Raw genomic sequence first — 19027 nt, 5'->3', positions numbered from 1 at the left:
GAAAACAGATGACACTATTTTGCTTAGAGCCTTCTTCATAAATTCTCAGACTGCAAAACACAGCATGTACACGAGAAGGGTACAAAGAGTACTTTGGAATAAATATGTCTAATAAATAGTATGACTAAGAACAGGTCATGCTACAAAGGCAACGCTTAATGATTTTTTTCAGCTCTGTTTACAAATGTCATCCTTTGTTCACAGGACATATAAATTCCTTTAGTTATGCAAGGAGGCAAGAGTAGCACGTTTTCCAGCCTTTCTACAGAAACACCATAAGATCACTGTATTTTTTACTTTTGTTGTGCCAGGAGAGAGAAGGGGCTGTATTTAACAACTACCTGTACTTGCAATAAGCTTGTATTCTTATGGGCTCAAAACTCACCTGCAGTGAGAATATGCCTTGCTTCCTGTCATCAATATGTCAGACATTACCACAGAGCAGTAGAACAAAATTTCCACTATCTTTGCAGCAGATTGATGCAAAAGAAAAGCAACTGAGGCATTAGCTTAAATGAGTATCCATTTCATCTGTTTACAAGCAGCTTTCATATAGCCTTAAATAATTTATGATATATAAACTCTGTGTGTTGTTTTTGAGTGACCTTTAGCAAGATATCATATCTGACTACTATCATATCTGCTTCAGAATAGCTACTAGAAGAAAATAAAGCTTTTGAGTAAGCATTCACAAATTACCTCTTGCAGTCCTAAGGAGGGTGATTTTTTAAATTCAAAACAGTGTTTTGTGTGAGCACTGAGATTTAGAATTGCACTGTTTGCTACACGAACTGCTTCCCAAACACTGTGCTATTGAATCTTTGGTGTTTTGTGTTTTGACATCTAGATGAGCAAAGCCAAAATATTACAACCCAATATATGAAACCCTGTTATAATACAGATCTCTTAGTATGATTCATCAAGGAAGCATTCAAAATTAAAACCTGATCTTTCCTTGAGGTAGAACTTCATTATCTTTTCTTATGATATTTCTAATCCCTTACAAGGTGAGGCCAAAGGATTTGGTACTATTCAACTGCAAAAAAACACCAGACCAAATCTCACTTTCATGACCACATCACAATGTGTGCACCACTTCATCTGAGGCTGCACGGAGCATGGTCTCTGACATTTGTTCTGTCCAGCCTTACAGTGTCATTTTAGGATGTATACCTGTATGATACCTGCAATAATACCTTAAGGTCGTTGTGTCTGCACAGATCTACTCAACTTTTCCATGAGAGTTGCCTTGCCTAGCACTGCTGCAATCACAAGCCATCAGTTATCTTCCTATTGATCAGTTATCTTCCTATTGATCTTACTGATCAATGGGATCCAATTAATCCCATTGATCCCTGTATCATGGGAGCAATGGATGATACTCCCACCCTGTAGCTCTGGACTCTAGCCTTCATGTGTCTAAAGCTTCCTGAGCATCCAGATTATCCAAGTGCTGGTTTGAACTGAACTGTGAATGGAGGGAGCCAGTCACCTCCTCATGCAGGAAACTCAGAAACAAGGAAGATCAATCCAAAAGCAACAGATACAGCACAAACATGGGTTGGGGTTCCAGTCAAAGGCCAGGACCTTGTGGGCTCTTGTGCTAGACTCCATGCACAAGACAAAACAGAGAATCCCAGCAGTGCTGCAGTCTGTAATGCCATCTGTGCTGGTGAATGACACTGTGCAGCAATACAAATCACATTAAAAAAGTCATTCTCTCTGGCTAACTAGGCTAATTAAGACACCTCACTGTGTCTGGGCTCAGGCATGTGCACACATGAATATGCTCAGGTGTACACAAGCACTTCAACAGGCAGTTCTCAAAGGAATCAGTGTAGTTACAGAGATGCATATATGTATATGCATACATGTGTGTATCTGCATAACTGCATCACTTCTGATGAAGGCACACCACCTTGCAGCAGTGGTAGGGCCAACTCTTCTCCATAAAAGTTTACATCTGGAGGTGTTCTGCTTCTGCAAACAGTAGAGAAAGAAAGCGAGTGCATTTCAACTTTCCTTAACTGTGCGTGTGCAACATATTTTCTTCTCACGGCCAGGATGCATAATATATGGCAGCTGAACAGCTCTTTGTGTAAGGTCTAACAACCATTAGGGAAAGAAGAGAAAGAAAGAAGTTGGAGGGGGAATCAAATATTAATACAAGTTACGGACAACTCGCTGAAAAGTTCTGAACAAGCAAGAAATTAGTGGATTGAGTAGGTCAGAAAAGTACAGAGGTAATTCTAATGTAATCTTTCTGTTTAGGAATGTATACATGGGTGCACCTACAAAAAGTCTGATCAGATTTCAGATCTCATTAAGTTCGCAGGTCCTTTCTACCCTGGATTACATTTTGAATGTGCCCTATATAGTCACGGACTTCTTTAGGTTGGAAGGTACCTGTAAGATCCTAGAGTCCAACCCAGCACTGCTAAGCTCACCACTTAACTACGTCCCCAAGAGCCACATCTGTGCATCTTTTAAATAACCCCAGGTTAGTGACTTCAACACTTCCCTGGGCAGCCTGGCCCAGTGCTTGACAAGCCTTTTGGTGGAGAAATCTTCCTAATATCCAATCTAAACCCTCCCTGCCACAACTTGAGACCATTTCCTCTTATCCTGCCACTTGTTACTTGGGAGAAGAAGCCAAATCCCACCTGGCCACAGCCTCCTTTCGGGCAGTTGTAGAGAGTGATAAGGTCTCCCCTGAGCCTCCATTTCTCCAGGATAAACACCCCCAGCTCCCTCAGCTGCTCCTCACAGCACTGCTGCTCCAGACCCTTCCCCAGCTCCATTGCCCTTCTCTGGACTCTCTCCAGCCCCTCAGTGTCTGTCTTGCAGTGAGGGCCCAGAACTGGACACAGCACTCGAGGTGTGGCCTCAGCAGTGCCCAGCACAGGGGGACAATCCCTGCCCTGCTCCTGCTGCCCACACCATTGCTGATCCAGGCCAGGATGCCATTGGCCTTCTTGGCCCCCTGGGCACAGCCTGGCTCATGTTCAGTCACTGTCACCAGCACCCCCAGGTCCTTTGGCATGGAACAGCTTTCCTGCCACTCTGTCCCAAGGCTGCTGTGCTGCCTCCGGTAGCATGCCCAGAGAAGCTGACTTTACTCATGGGGTGGATTGTGGTGGTGCATTCCACACTCCCTCATCAGCCACAATATAATCTGAGAAATGCTCATTAGTCCTTGGCCTTGACAAACAGCACCTGGGTTGAGCTCCTCTTGATTTTTGCAGACCACTGTCTGCTCCCAGGAATTAGTGCTGTCTAATAAGCATCTGTTTCATTAACAAAATGATTTGGAAACTTATTTCCTTGAATAACAACCCAAGTGGAATTTTTTTGTTGTTGAACATTCAAAGAAAGTTACTGACTCAAACTGGCCATAGAAAATTACTGTGACTAAAGCCCACTTTCTTGTGATCCTGTAAACAGCAGTCCAAAGTGAGACCTATTATATGTGGATATGAAAATCAAAAATGTCTAAATGGTATATTTAGTATAAATCAATAAAAAAAATTTACACATTTTCCGAGTTTTAATTTTTTAATGGTTCACAGTGTTAGTTTGAAAGACAAATTGCAAAAGGTCAGAAAGAGTACAATTCCTAATGCGAAACAAACCAAGTGCAAGAAGCTTTCACTCCAAAGCATGTGCAAAAGGCAGCCTTACTTTTTGGAATGTATTGAGCGCACTTCTGGCATTTAGCTTGTCAGAGAAAAGAACGGGGAATGGAAGCAGAAAAATGAGGAGAGAAAAGCAAAATATCAATAGGGAAGGAAATAAAGTGGGAGCAAAATGAAGGATGTACTTACCCGCCGGAACCTAAGAATCATTACAAGGATAACCTATCCAAGTCACCCAGCAAGAATCTCCCCTTTCTAATGATCCCTTAAAGGTTGCATTATTTTCACTTTTTACCTGTCTCAAATATGCAGCTTTCACATGGCTGTTAAACAATTCCTAGAAAGGCCCAAAATATCTCTGCATATGTTTATTTTTATATATTGTGTTATTAAAACAAACATGGAGATTTAAGGGAAAAAATTGCTGTGATGGGATCAGTGAGTTCTGAGCCTGGGGAGATAATGTAGCTGTGAGTGAGAAGTCTAGAACCAGTTGAACCAGCAGATAAAAGCACTGACCTAACCAAAGCTTTGTCCTAATTTCAGAGTATGACTTAGCTAAGTAAGCAAGGGCTTATAAAAGCAAACATACATGCATTTCATCTTGGAGTACTGTGTCTGAGAAAGCGATCCAACAAACATGAGAGCTGGAAATCAGTGTTGCTGGATAAGGAACATTTGCAGAAATTGTTTTCCCATCCTTTCTTGGCAACTAGAGGAACATTGTTCTAAGTTAAAGCAGCTTCCGAATTATAGAAAAAGATAGGAAATGTAAAACTTTACACTGTTTCCCACAAAACAATGCAAGTAATAGCTACTGCATCCAGGGAAAGGCTCAACCTCCTCATCCATGTCTACAATATATTTTCCATTCTTCCACTCCTTTTCCTGCACAGAAATGAAAGGCTTTCTAACCCTATTTACATTTGTCTCACATTTTTCTATCCCCCATAACTCCTGTATCTTTTTTACTCTGGAAAAATCTGTAGCTGCAAACTACAATCTTGTGTGAACAAGACTGATGACATCAAGCCTCTAAATACTGTAAAAATAGTTCAAAGTCTTAAAATTACCATATCCCCCATATGTGACATATTAAACACCCCCTTCTAATACACCTTACTTACTCTCCATCTTTTTAAACCTGTTACTTAGCAGAGTATTTCAGTAAGAGTTTTACAATAATGGCCTCTTTCTTGTTAAAAAATCAGTGTAATTGAGTGTTTTACTGTTTAATTGTTGATCTGTAAAACGGAAACTACAATTTGATTTATGACTTAACAAAATCATAAAACAAATTACAAAAGTTATACCCTCCATGAAGACGTATCTAATCCTAAATCAATTACCAGAAAATATCTGGGAAGATTTTATAGACTTAGTGTTTTTTTTATTACCTCCCTGAAAAATAACTTCCTAACTCAGTGCTTATTCTAACACAAGATGACATATTAAATTAATTTTTTTTCAATTCAAAATATCAAAATCTTAACTAGGAGATGCAGTTTTAAATTGAAACAAATTAGAAGCAAAGGAACAAGAAGATAAGTTATCCTTCAGTAAGCAGTTTTTAAAAGCAGGAAACAAACAGGAGAAACAAAAACAGCACAAAATGCTGAGGACTATTAAAAACACAAAGGAAAGGAAGCAACATAGCAAGCATAACACATTTTCCAAAATGCAGATAACATAGCAAGTATATTCTCATTAAAGACAAGAAACTATAAGCCAAACTATTAATTCAAGAGTCAGGCTACAAAAAGACAACTACTGAAATCCAGAAAATAGCAGTAAAACAAGAGAAACATGATACATAAAATGAGATAAAATACAATCAAGGGAAGTAAGAACAGGAAAGTAGTTTCTGTTTAACGTAGCTGAAGGACGGACTCGGCAGATTCTGATTGTTCAAGTCCGCCCATGTTTCCCCATCAGAGTGAGCCTTGGGAACTGGTTGTCTGGGGAGAAAGAGATGAGCTGCTTGTGCTGCTGGGTGCTCCTGCAGCAAATACTGTTTGTTTTAGCAGCTGATACAGGAGAGCTAAGAAGAAATGACAAAAACTATTTCTTTTCCTTCACTATTGTCATGTCTGGTAAAAAAAGATAAAAACAAATGAAAACAAACAAACAAACAAAACCAAAACAAACAGAAACCCTAAACATCCACACTGAAAGTGAACGCTGATGTGTACACACACTGTAAAAAATTACTTCACAGCTATTTGAAGAGGGTGTTCCCATCCAAATGAACTCAGATCAGCCACGTTAGAATAAGAATGCCTATGAGCAGCAGTGGCAAGGGATATCTCACAGGTGGATTTTATGATGGAGGTTTTTCATGCTACTGAGCTTTGGGCAGCCCAAACATGTCCAGTGTTATGTAGGATTGTCCTGGAACATTTGGTTGAAAAGGAGGTAAAACACTTGACTGGCTTTTGCATTCATCTGTACTGTGTTCTGGCAAGCTCTCAGAAACAAGAAATTCCCTTGTTTTAACTGAATTTTTAAGGTATGGATTGAACAGTGCTTTTTCACTGAAATCTTCCAGCTTTAAAACTTCTTCATCATCATTTTCTTCATTTTTAATTGGATTCTGTCGGGATCCACACAAATCATTTACCACCATATCTATGGGTTGGATTTCCTTCACTGGTATCAAAGCTGAATGCATTTGACTCCTGGTAAATTGATCAGTAATTACATAGGACATGGATGGGGAAAAACATTTAGCAATTTCATTCTCTTCATTATGTAGTATCTTTTCATCTCTGTTAGTTATGCCTTCTGTATTAATATCAGTACATTCAGGAACATGGTTTTCATAATTTATTAGTAGTGATCCTTCCTGACTTTCTTCACGAAAACAATATTCCAAAACATTTATGTCTTCAAAGTCTACAGTTTTAGTCTGAGATGAGATTCTCTTCAAAAATGAATTATTCTGTCAGTACAAAGAGATAAATTGGGGAGTTAAAAAGGGTTACATAATGCATCAGGTCATTTTTTAAATAAATAAATTATTGCTATTTGAACTCTGTTTGACTCATAATTTCAGACTTGCACTAGTAAAAAGTTGAGGTGCATTTCAAATGGGATGCAGTTACATGTGGATGAGTATTTAAAAAGCAATGTTATTCTCTCCATTTGCTAAACACTTTCATATTAGGTTTTATTTCATTAGGTGCTTAATGAAATAACAAGTTTAAGTGAAGGCTCAGACTCATGTTTGGATTGTGTCCATCTTTTCTAGTCTAACCAGACATTTCTGAGAAAAAAGCTTAAATACCATTATCCACAAATTACAGTTTCTGTGTAAACCTGATCAACTCCACTCCACTCAAATAAACATCAAAACTTCAATAAGGAATAAATATTCAAAAAGTAACAAGACAGAACTGTTCATACAACCATATAGCAAATCTTACTATATGTTGCAATACGTTTTTTGTGGAGAAGGGAGGAGGTATGAAGATGTGGAAATCTGATTTAATAGACTCAATAGCCTGTGTAAATTTAATTTACTTTATTAAATGAACCATGTCCACCAACCACTGTGTCACTTCAAAGCATTACTTCTCAATATCCTATAAGAATTAGATGAATATACTTTATGAACATGCATTTTCTCTATTGCATTTTCTCTATTGTTTTGGAATACTACAAAGAGCATTTTGCAGCATTAAAAAGAAGAATGGAACTCAATAAAGGGGGCAGGGGGTTGATAAATAAAATGACTGAAAATAAAAGGATTTATTTTCTCTCCATTTGATCCCTTCTTTAATGCAGAAAATTCCAATTATTACCACAGACGAAACAGGAGGCCATTCCACTGCAAGGCTCTCTTCAGGATTTGGTATATCAGGCCAGCAAACCTTTTTAAACCTATAATTGAGAAAGGAATTTTAGCCAAATTATGAAAGAAATAGATTATTAAAATAACAATAACAAATCACCAGAAATTCCAAATACTGCCAAAGTACCAAACTTTCACAATGGAAGTCTTTTCTATATCAACACAATGGTTTTCAATAAAATTGCTTTCCCATCCACTGATTTTTATTACTAAAGATTTCAACAAGATCTCTTGGGTTACAGACACATTGCAGAAAAACTATTAACTCACAAAAGCCATTTTATATTCTGTTAGGTTAGATGTGTTATTATATTATATTACTCAATTAAATAGTATTTGAAATAAGAGCATGCCAAAATAAGACAGTATAAAAATTCTGTTGTGACCATTTTCAGAGTGCTTCCTCAATGAAAAGCCACTTCAGGTGACCTTTGCTCTGTGCCCATAGCACTACACCACATTAGAGCTACACTAAGTTCCTAAATTAACAACAGATGAATGATGCTCACTCATTGAATCACTCATTGACACTGGGTAGAGAGGTAAAGGAATGAAAACCAGCCCTTAGCTTGACTTTTCACATGGCAATTTAATCTACACAAATATAATATAAACATTCTACTGCATCTGAAAGTATTCTTCAGAAAAAAAAAAGTTTTTACTATTGTAAAAATTCAGTATACTCAACACAGATGAAGATGTAAAAGGGATGGAAATTACTGCTTCAGTTTTACTTATTACCGGATGCTTCACTTGATAACAGTATTGCTTCCAATAGCTTAGAATGCCCCAAAATAGTTCAGACTTTTAACCTTCTCATCAGCCAAACAATCCAGTCACTTTTCTCATGACAGAAAAGCATATTTTATAACCTTAAAAAAACCCTCACTGTCATCTTTGGAATGTTACTTGATCCCCATGCTCAGAGAAAAAACAACTTTAAAATCTGTCAGGGGACATCCATGACAGCAGATCAAAGGATTACAAATCATGTACAGATATGGATCCATACTTTAGGATCAAGCATCCAAATGTTTTCACACAGTGTAATTTCTAGGTTTTCTCCTTACTCCTTTGCAGCTCAAGGGAAGCATCCCAAATAATAAGTGTCATATTGTTATAGGTAAGATAAGCTATAGGGGCTATGTGAAATACGTCCTAGTATCATCCTAACATATTAGAAGTGTCTAGAAAGCTTTATTTCTTGGCATAATTAATTTTTCAGAAACTGACTTTGAGTTTTCTCCACCTCACTTAAATGATCATGGAACTGCAAATGGCATGTATATAGCATTTTACATAAATTGATGTAGGTGATACATAAATCTGTTTCTCTCAATTTATTCTCTTTCAACCTAAACTTTCTAAAATTAATACTTATTTTTGGACTATAGCACATAAACTGAAGTCAAAGTATGACCTATACCCTTATTTATTTGTTACTTCATTTGCTTGTTTTCTATTTTGACAGTGGTTTTGAGCACAACAAAAGCATTTACAAAATAAAAAAAAATCCCACTTTACAAATTAACTCTAAGTTGTATTCAGTTTTAGATAGTAGAAAATATACTCACGCATGTTTTTTCAAAACACATGTAATCCAAAGGCCTATCAGACACAACATGCTCATCCCAACAGGTATACCAATAAAAAGGAGATCTTCTTTATCTTTAGACAAAAACAAAGAAATAAAAACACCAATCAGTCCACACTGTCATTTCTTCAGATATTCCCTCAAGACACCTAATTTTTAATATCCAAGTCACTTAATTAGCACAATTCTAAGGAGCTCTGTCAAAACTAGCCAGAATTACTCAGAATACTGTAAGATACCCATTCTGTGATGAATCAAAATATGAGTATTTAGAATCCAACAAGCCACACTTACTGAGCCAGAAAATCAGGTCACAATAAGACTCTCCAGGATGTTTTAAGAACAGATTTATCACATTTTAAAATTTCCTTTATTTAACAGAATCACACAGAAATTTTAGATTGGAGAGGATATCTGTTGATCACTTCATGCAACTTTAAAACTAGATCAGGCTGCTTAGAGGTCATACCATGCTACCCTTTGAAAGCAACCAAGGATGAAGACTCTACCACCTCTTGGTCACCTGTTATTCTACGCTCACCTAAATCAGCTGGTCACTTCTACCAGTTACAAAAAGAAAAAAATAGCAAATTAAGTGCAGGAAATAGATTTTAAATCAGAGAAAAACAAAACAAAACAATACAAAAAGTTATTTTGACTGAAACACTGCTGAGATTTCTGAGCTAGTTTCTAAGTAACAGAGTACCAGAGGCATTTAGAGTGTACTGAGAACATTCTTCCAGAAGTTGAAATGAGGAAATGTCTGAGCTTCTGACCTGCTGCCATTATACCAAACTCCTTGTCAAATCTGGCTAGAACAAATAGTAGGAGATAGGAAAAGGTATTTCCCTACACACTCACTGGCCACAGCCTCTGCACCCATTTATCAGTTAACCTTAATACCAGAACAGGTGCAACACAATATGTGGTTATTGTAAATCTCTCAGATGGAAGAGTCTACTTTTTAATGAACTGTTAGGCATCCCATCCCACAGCTGATGGCATAGACACTGCTGCTTCCACAAACAACCACAAGTACTCCACAGCTTTACTGACATGAAAATAAAGATTTTTGGGGTTGACTTCTAATTCTGACTTTTTTTTATTCTGTGAGATTGCCAGTGAAATTAAGTTAAATTCAACTACTGTTCACAATCCTTGTTTTGTTCAACACTACTTAAAAAACAAATAGAAGTTAACAAACGCCCAAAGAACAATGTCTTGCATTTCTTACTTCCAAGCTCATTTTTAAAAGTAGTAATAGCTAACTTGGATTATTACTTACCCAATTTCAAAGTCTTGAAGATTCTTTGCTCTCCAATGGTTCCACCAGCTTGGTTGCTTGCCATGATCTGAACAATGTACTGTGTATTAGCCTGTAAGGCCTTCAGTCTGTATTGCAGAACGTCAGAGTTCACTGTTTCATCTTTTTAGGAGAAGATTTATGTCAGTAATCACACAAAAGTAACGTTGTATCAGGTAACTGTACACTTATTTAGCAATTTCTAAAATAACAGACCCTAAACTATTTTAAAGGTAACTTGAAATACAAAGCAACATTACTAGTCCTTTAAAAGACAAAACTTAAATTACTAAACAACATTTCTCAGTATTACTTAGAAGTTTGAGGTAAAAACCTGAACCATTACATATTTACTTTTAAAAATAAATACAAATAATTTTGCTAATTATAAAGATATGTGAATTATGATCTCCTGCCATTTATCACTGAAAACAGTGCTTTGAGGACTTTATTTCCTCAAAATAGTTGGCCCAGAAATTAAGAACTTCAAATAGTTTCTGTAGCTTGTGAAATTCAAGTGTAATCCTAATACATGCAGTTGGACACTGATCATCCAAAACACTGTAATCAATCAGCACTGGGATACCACCCAAATAAAGTCAAAAGAAAGCCAAAATCAACAGGAATTTTTTTCCAAGTTTCAAAATACTTCTATTAATAGAGCTTAGTGTTTCAAATATATTCTCCAATACTGAAATTAATGTAATGTGCTTCACCTTAGTATTTTTTTAAGCAGGGCATGTATCCTATCATTCTATGTCTACTAACAGCACCAAATGCATCTTCATGCAAGAAATTACAGTCACTAAAAAATTTTCTGGTGCATAGTCAAAGGCAACTCATTTCCTCAGTCAGTTCTATCAAGAAAAACACAGGAAATACTTATGCTGCAATATGACCCAAGGTAAAATAAACTGAGTTCCTCTAAAGTCAAGAGTGGGAAACTGAAGTATTAGTGTCAAAAGGCCATTGGTGAAGTAACCTTGACACACACCCCCACATTCTAGTATTATCAAGAACACATGATATCAGAGATGCCTCAAAAAACATCAGTACAGCATGTTTTGCCACGTAAATTCACCTCCCTTTCATTGTTATTTACAACTAATTTTCTACAGAAAATAATCTGAAGTCCTTAAAAGGATACAGCCTGCTTTACATTACAAGTGATATGGAGAAATACAGCTCTGTAACATGAGGCTCCATGTCTCATGGATGACCCTGCACAAAGCAGTCAGCATTAAATTACTCAGAAACCAACAGAGTAGGAAAAACTGTGTGCAGATGATTGTATCTGAGAGAAATAATTAGCTTTCTATTTCACATTTAAAAATCACCAGAAATACTCTTGCCCCAGGTCTGAACTGGATATCCATAAGAAACAAACATCACAAGATTTCTAAGTCTGCAAACTTCGCAAAAGAGATTGTGTCAGGTCCCTGATTACAATGATGTCTAAGTTTAGGTCACCCAAACACCCTTCATGACAGCTTCTCCTGAGAGTTAAACTAAAGAAGTTTTGAACAGATACGATTAGAAAGCCAGATTGAATGGACACTATTCCAGAGGTAGATATTAGGAGTATGCTCAAATTTATGCTATCAGCCTCCAGACCACAAAAGCAATGGCAAGCACAGAAAATCAAACACATCTGAAAGAAACTGATCTAAAACAATGTCCAAGGAAACTATTTATTGGCAGCTTATTTTACTGCTATTTCTAAATTTGCTTTTAATATAAAATTGACAGTAAAAATATTTTAACAGAAAATTCTCACCACTTTTCCAGAAGCTGAAAGCATATCCTTCCAAGGACACGCATGAAACTTATAAACTCACTGAACCCTTACGATCTATGAATTTACACAGAATCTATGATTCTCCAGTATATTTTAGCTCCTCTGCTATTGTCATGACCTTTTCCATTGACTTCAAAGGTGTATCAAGATGGAAGAGAGATAAAAAATTTAATAACCTTGTTGAAAGTATTGTTGTTTAATGTATACTTACTCAATTCTTCTCCATTTTCAGGTTTATAGAATATTGTATAGTTAGTGATAAATCCATTTCTTTTAGCCTTTGAAATCTCATTCCACTTTATTGTAACTTCATTTTTCCCCAGAATGCCTGTATCAGCCACAGGTCCCTCTGATGGCTCTACAGAGAAGCATTATGAAATAGGAAAAGCAGTAAAATAGTCAATGTACCACAGTGTTATCCGCCTCTGTTGTTTTACACATACCAGTAACATTAGAGGAAACGTATGCAAGAGAAAATATGTAACCTTAGTGCTCTGACAGATTCCTTAGCTTTTCTCACTCTCTTTAATGTAGAAATTCTTCTGCTAAAACTCTCCCTTCATATGTTCTGGCATTTGCACAGTTCTAGGTGGAACTGTATTCAAATACTCTGAGATCATTAAAAGTCTCTATTGTTACAACATCAGGGAGAGATCAATAAGAAAATTATCCTTTGTGCACTCATGGGAGGGACTCAGGTACAAGGCCACTGCCTTTGTAGAAGGTCTCTGGCTGAGCTGGGAATTGTGGCATCTCCAGCAGCACCAGCATCCTCAGCCTTGCCCATCACACTAAACAAAGCCCTTCCACTTACACAATATCCCACTTCACACGCATTGCTCATAACTCTGAAGAAAGAGTTCTCTGTGTTGCAGTTTTAAAATAAATAACTTCCTTCCCATTCTCTAACAACCTTGAGTGTTGCCACAGCTACCTATAAACAGGAAAGTACTCAAAACACAGTTCTGACTGTGCTAGTAATTATTACACAAACATAAAGTACTCCATTGCCTCCCCCCAGTAATTACTGTTCTTCAGTGGTGCATTGTACTATGTGTGCATGCACATTTACACAGACCTATTTATGCACACACACACACACCAATCAACATTTTCACATAGAATCTTAAAATTACTAGTAAACTACATTCTTACAGCTGGTTGTATAAAATCACTGAATTCACAATAAACTACAAATAAAGAAACTTTACCCCTTCCCCTGCAAAACATTATCTCATCCATAGTTTCTATCCAATTACAAACATCATGTCTTCTTATCATTTTTTATGTGCAAGACTATAAATATTTTGTTACATTATAAAACTAAACAAAAAGTATGCTTTTCAAACCAGCCATTTTATTTTATGAGTAGAATTTCCTCATATATTAAGACTGACAAATGTAATCAAGCATTAAAATCAAGTATAATTATATGTCTAAATTAGCTTTAACATTGAAGAGATAACTAGTTTAAATTTTTTTTCATGCTTGTAGCTATACTCTTTACAAATGCTTTGTATACATTACATAAACTTCACAAATAATTAGTGGGTGCAAGCAGCAATGTACCTGTATCACAAGGTGAATACTTTCTTATTGACCAATTTTGTTGCTGAACAGAACAGAAATAAGGAACCCTGAAACCAGGGGATTTTTCCACCATCTTCATCTCTTTTCCAAATAACCATAGTACCAAATCACTCAGAGAGAATACATCCTGAGAAACAGACTACAACACATCTTTCACAACATGATTACTTTAAAATACCTACTTTTTTCTTGAGCATAGATTTGTCTGTCAAATGGAGCCGCTACGTTACTTCCATAAATAGGATACACCGAGATGTTATAGCATATAAATGGTTTAAAGTTTTCTGTAAAAGAAAGAAAAGAATATTCACAAGTAATCTCTATGTTAATGCACTGAAAATAGACTAAATCACAAGGAAATTCTAAACATACTGTTACTGACTATTTTCTTCAACTCTTTAGCAAGTGCAATATGCAATTATTGATTTGAATGCTCACTACTGGCTTTAACACATTTTTTTCATACTAGTATTTGTAAGAGCACATGGTTTCTGACTCATTTTTCACTAGAAATAGTTTGAATGGCTTACTAGACTTCAACATCATTCAACTTCTCTATATGAATTCACTTACTCATCTTGAAACCCTCTGTGGTTTTAGAGGAAGTCTCTATTCTCAAATAACCAATAAAATTACACTGGAAGGTAGTATTTTTAATTTCACACATCTTTATGTTTACTGCTCTGCAGGAGACAACTTTGTCTCATGTATCAGATTAAAAAACAGTGGGGTCCCCCACTCTTAACACTCAGGACCTGAGGAATGGCAAGTAACCATGTCAGGGAGACTCAGGTTGGCTATTGGAAAAAGGTTCTTCACCCAGAGCATGTCCGTGCACTGGAGCAGGCTTCCCAGGGAAGTGGTAACAGTGCCTGGGAAAGTTGAAGAAGTATGTGGACAATGCCCTCAGACACATCATATGATTTTTGGGGTGTCCTGTCCTGTGCAGGGCCAGGAGTCAGACTTCGGTGATTCTTCTGGGCCACTTACAACTCAGAGTACTTCATTATTCTATTATTTCTACACCGATGTTCCAGTCATGCCAGCTGCAGATATACTTCTAATAAGCCTGACTCAAAGGTACAGCTATCCCAAGTGAGATGTCTCCAGTAGAACTTTATGTTTCAAGACGTAGTTCCAGCTTCTGGAAATGAAGTTTTAAACTCTGAACAATCCAGAAATCAAGTTATCAACAGCGTGCACCCACTACTCACCACTCCCATCAATTCTGGGAGAACGTATCTGTAGTTTTACAACCCCTGGAATGAAACCAGTGTAAAGAGTTTCCTAGATCATTCCTCTCAAGCTCTGCCGCTTGCTCAGCAAGAATAATGGCTATCCCTGCATTATATCAGCTTTCTGCTGCTCTTCGAGCCCCTTACACCTATTGCCATGGCCATTATATATACACTACCCCAGCTGGTATCAGCTAGGGTAGAGTTTAATTTTCTTCCCAGTGGCTGGTATGGGGCTGTGTTTTGGATTTGTGCTGGACAAAGGTTGATAATATAGAGAGAGATGTTATTGCTGAGCAGGGCTCACACAGAGCCAAGGTCTGTTCTGCTGCTCGTACTGCCACGGTGGTGAGGGGACTGGGGGTCCCTGGCAGGTTGGGAGGAGACACAGCCAGGACAGGTGACCCCAACTGACCAGAGGGATATTCCAGCCAGACCATGGGACATCATGCTCAGCATATAAAGGGGGGAAAGAAGGATGAAGGGAAGAACATTTGGAGAGATGGAGCTTGTCTTCCCAAGTCACCGTCACATGTGACAGGGCCCTGCTTTCCTGGAGATGGCTGGCCCACGGGAAGAAGTGAATTCATTCTTCATTTTGCTTTGTTTGTGTGCAGGGCTTTTGTTTTCCCTATTGAACTGTCTTCATCTCAACCCATGAGCTCTTCTGCTTTTACCCTGCTGATTCTCTGCCTGATTTCACTGACAGGGCAGTAACTGAGCAGCTGCAGGGTCCTGGCTGCATGCTGGGGTCAAACCATGACAGTCCTTTTTGGGGAGACAGGCAGGAGTCAAACCATTGAGAAAATGACAGATTTGATTGGTATATACTAGACTGAACTCACAGTTGTTAGTGGTGTTCAGCTAGTGATAAGCAGGCTCCTGCTCTTGCCACAGGGCTCACTTGCCTGGGTATTAGTCTAGTGACAGTGGGCACTTTTTGCTTTAGCTGCTTGCTGTAATGCTGCACTGCTTAACACTTACTGATTTGTCCCTGAGAACATTTTGCTCAGAGCCATGGGATGTGGCCAGGGCTGGCCAGGGCAGTGCTGCTGTTTCTGTGCTGATGTACTGGGCAGGCTGGAGCTCCAGCTTGAACTTGAGTTGAAGGGACTGTGAGGTGTGAGTTCACAATGGAGCATCACCTGCAGCCTGTGGAGGACTCCACATTGGAGCAGGTGTGAAGGAGAGTGTGACCTGACAGGGGAGCCATGCTGGAGCAATTTGTCAGTAACTGCAGCCAGTGGGAAGGACCCATGTTGGAGAAGTTCAGTAAGGACTGTCTCCTGTAGGTGGGAACTCATACTGGAACAGGGAATGTAAAGATTCCTTTGAAACTTGTAGTGAAGATCATGGCAAAGCAACTGTCCTCCTGTAGCCCTTAGAGGACTATGATGTTCTTTCTCTAAAACACATGAAGGAACATGGCCTTTTTCCTACCTTCAATTTTTTTTCATTCTAGATTTCTCTGCTAGAAGAGTCACATCAGTGAGGCATCAGGCACAGACCTCCCTACTGATGTAAGATCAAACCACAGAATTGCTTTAACATGAATTCTGTAGCCTAATCTTATATGGCAGCAAACACTACCTTGCACGTTGCATAAAAATTTGTAAGACTAACAAATGCAATTACATTACCTGCAGAGATTTCAATAATAATACTGTTATGTTTGAAAATGGTCTGAGGAAAGCCAGATAAGTTCATCCTCAATTGTTCTTTCCAATCTATGTAAAAATACAGCTGTAACTGGTAAACGTACTTTTGTTAATCTTCCACTCTGTAGAATTTGATACATATTGCCAGGATCTACCAAAGGGGTCCATCTCCAGTTCCTCATACCACTCAACCACATATTTGGCTGTTCCAGGTTCAGAGGTTATCCATTGCACCACCACTTCTTCATTTGTTGTAGATGTTATCACTGTTTCAATCATCTGAGAGGCTAAAATTTTAATAGAAAATATCAGCAATTCTGTCTTCATAAAAGCTTGAAAAACACATACAGAATTCAAGAACTAGTCTCTCTTGCAAAATCCAAATTTCACAGTGTGTAAAACTTTATAAACCAAGTTACTAGCAATTTTGCAGGTAGCTCATAAGCATTTTTGATCAAGATGACAAATGCAATATAACAGGCAAGCAAGTCAGCAATCTCGAAAATGACACCAAAGCAAAGGTGAATCACCAGCCTGCAGAACAGAGGTAATGGAAGTCTGCGTGAAAACTCAACCTGGCAAAGCAGAGGCAAAAAAGACCTGATGAAGCAGAGAAAAAAACCGAGATGTATCTGGTGGGAGGAAAGCACATCACAACATAGAAAAATAAAAAAAACTTTTGTGGTGGGATGCAAAAGTGGATAGGGAGGTAGTCAGCAACCTCTAGGAAAAAATTACATTAAATCTACACATCCAGTTTTCTGATTAGAAATGGAATTTGATCGAGCATTTACATCATGAACAACTGATGTTAGAAGTGATTCGAGTATGTCAAACACAACCTCTCTGTCAGGTCATTGCTGGCAGCAGGATGTTGCAACACGAGTCTCAAAGCAGTATCAATTAAACGTAAGAGGCAAAGAGCAACTCTTATGCTAGCGCAGATCAGCTTCCTAAACCTTCCTAATCGCAGTGGGTGGGGTGTGTACTCTAGGAATGTATACGAAATGAGAATAAACACAGGGCTTCTCTCCCTGCTTCTACTAACACAACTTAGAGACTCCTATTTATCGTATCTTTGATTGATGATGTTCAATACTCTGCAATAGTGCCCCGCGGTAACTAATCTTATGAGCTAACAAAGGGATGCAAAAGAATTTGGTGGCACTTCATAAATTTATTTGGGAGGTGCAAAGTTAGAAAAAGCATAAACCAACCAAAAAAATCTCAGAAAGTAATAGAATAGAAATTCAATAAGACATCGCAAAGTATAAATACCTTAACAATCGTATCTCAAAACAAAACCCCCAACAATAATTGTCTGTAGCAGAAATACAGTATGTGACAGCAAAATAAGACAACATATACATAGATACGTATGACAGAAGCCCTTAGCACAATTTTGTTTCAACTGTATCAGAACTTAAACACACATCATGAAAATCATATTTCCATTAATAAGAAAAATATGACATTAAGAAATCTTACGTTTTTCATCAGTGGATGGAATCCTCAAAATAGCTTTAGGAGACTCTCCAGCAGAGTTATAGGCAGTGACAGATACTATATGTGCCTCTTCATTTAAAAGTAAGGTAATTTTCTTTTCAGTAGAGTTGTTTGTCCTTTTACATGCAGTCTTGTTTTCTGGAAAATACTGTATTTTGTAGCCTAGAATTCTCCCAGAAGGTGGAAAGCTTTTTAATGGCTGTTAAAAAAATATACAGTAGTAAGTGTTTTGCAGTGTTATTTGTCAAGCAAAAATATATGCAGTATTAAAGATCAAATTACAAAATTATTATACTGTATTTGGAAAAGCAAGATATTTTCTTCAGGCCCGTCTCCAGGACAGAAAGCCACAACAATTTCCTTTGTGGATTTCAAAAGTCAAATGCTAAGATTTGAAATGCAAAGAGTCTTTGGACACTTTGCTAGAAGATTAAAGTGAATTTAAACACAGTTTTGGTAAACTGGGCCATTTAAATCCAGTTTAAGGACTTTCAATGAGATTTTCCAGTGATTTGAACACAATTAAATGCTCCTTTTCCACACAGATTACAATACTCCATTCATTTACCATTCAGTAAACAAAAACCTTTTCAATTCTAATTTAGCTCAGTTTTAGAGCAGTTTTTTCTGATAACAGCAAATGCCTCTGGCAGTTACAAGTCCTACAAACTAAAACACTTAAATACAACGTCAGCTACATGATAGCAATATGATTATCAATTCAAAAAAATGTATATACCTTCCACATAAGATGTACAGATCTATTTCTAGATGAGTGTGAAGACTCAATTACTCTCCACAAATCCACTTTTCCCGAAGGAGCTATTTAAAGACAGAAAAAAAGCTTGAAATTTG

General features: G+C 37.5%; 1 protein-coding gene across 1 annotated transcript in view; it reads right to left on the bottom strand.

The window, feature by feature from the left end:
• Positions 1 to 3536: 3536 nt before the first annotated feature.
• Positions 3537 to 19027, bottom strand: part of IL31RA (interleukin 31 receptor A) — a 35778-nt gene continuing 20287 nt past the window's right edge. Inside the window, exons 8-16 of the mRNA XM_066339890.1 lie at positions 18912 to 18994; positions 18155 to 18371; positions 16771 to 16953; positions 13956 to 14057; positions 12395 to 12541; positions 10368 to 10508; positions 9063 to 9156; positions 7439 to 7517; positions 3537 to 6576 (exon numbers count right to left, since the gene is read on the bottom strand). Of these exons, the coding sequence (XP_066195987.1) occupies positions 5977 to 6576; positions 7439 to 7517; positions 9063 to 9156; positions 10368 to 10508; positions 12395 to 12541; positions 13956 to 14057; positions 16771 to 16953; positions 18155 to 18371; positions 18912 to 18994 (1646 nt within the window). The 3' untranslated portion in view covers positions 3537 to 5976. The remainder of the gene's footprint in view (positions 6577 to 7438; positions 7518 to 9062; positions 9157 to 10367; positions 10509 to 12394; positions 12542 to 13955; positions 14058 to 16770; positions 16954 to 18154; positions 18372 to 18911; positions 18995 to 19027) is intronic.

The sequence above is a fragment of the Sylvia atricapilla genome, chromosome Z (genome assembly GCF_009819655.1).
Source record: "Sylvia atricapilla isolate bSylAtr1 chromosome Z, bSylAtr1.pri, whole genome shotgun sequence".
Taxonomy (NCBI): domain Eukaryota; kingdom Metazoa; phylum Chordata; class Aves; order Passeriformes; family Sylviidae; genus Sylvia; species Sylvia atricapilla.
Note: the sequence above shows the minus strand (reverse complement) of the source record. Positions and strands in the feature narration are given on the sequence as shown.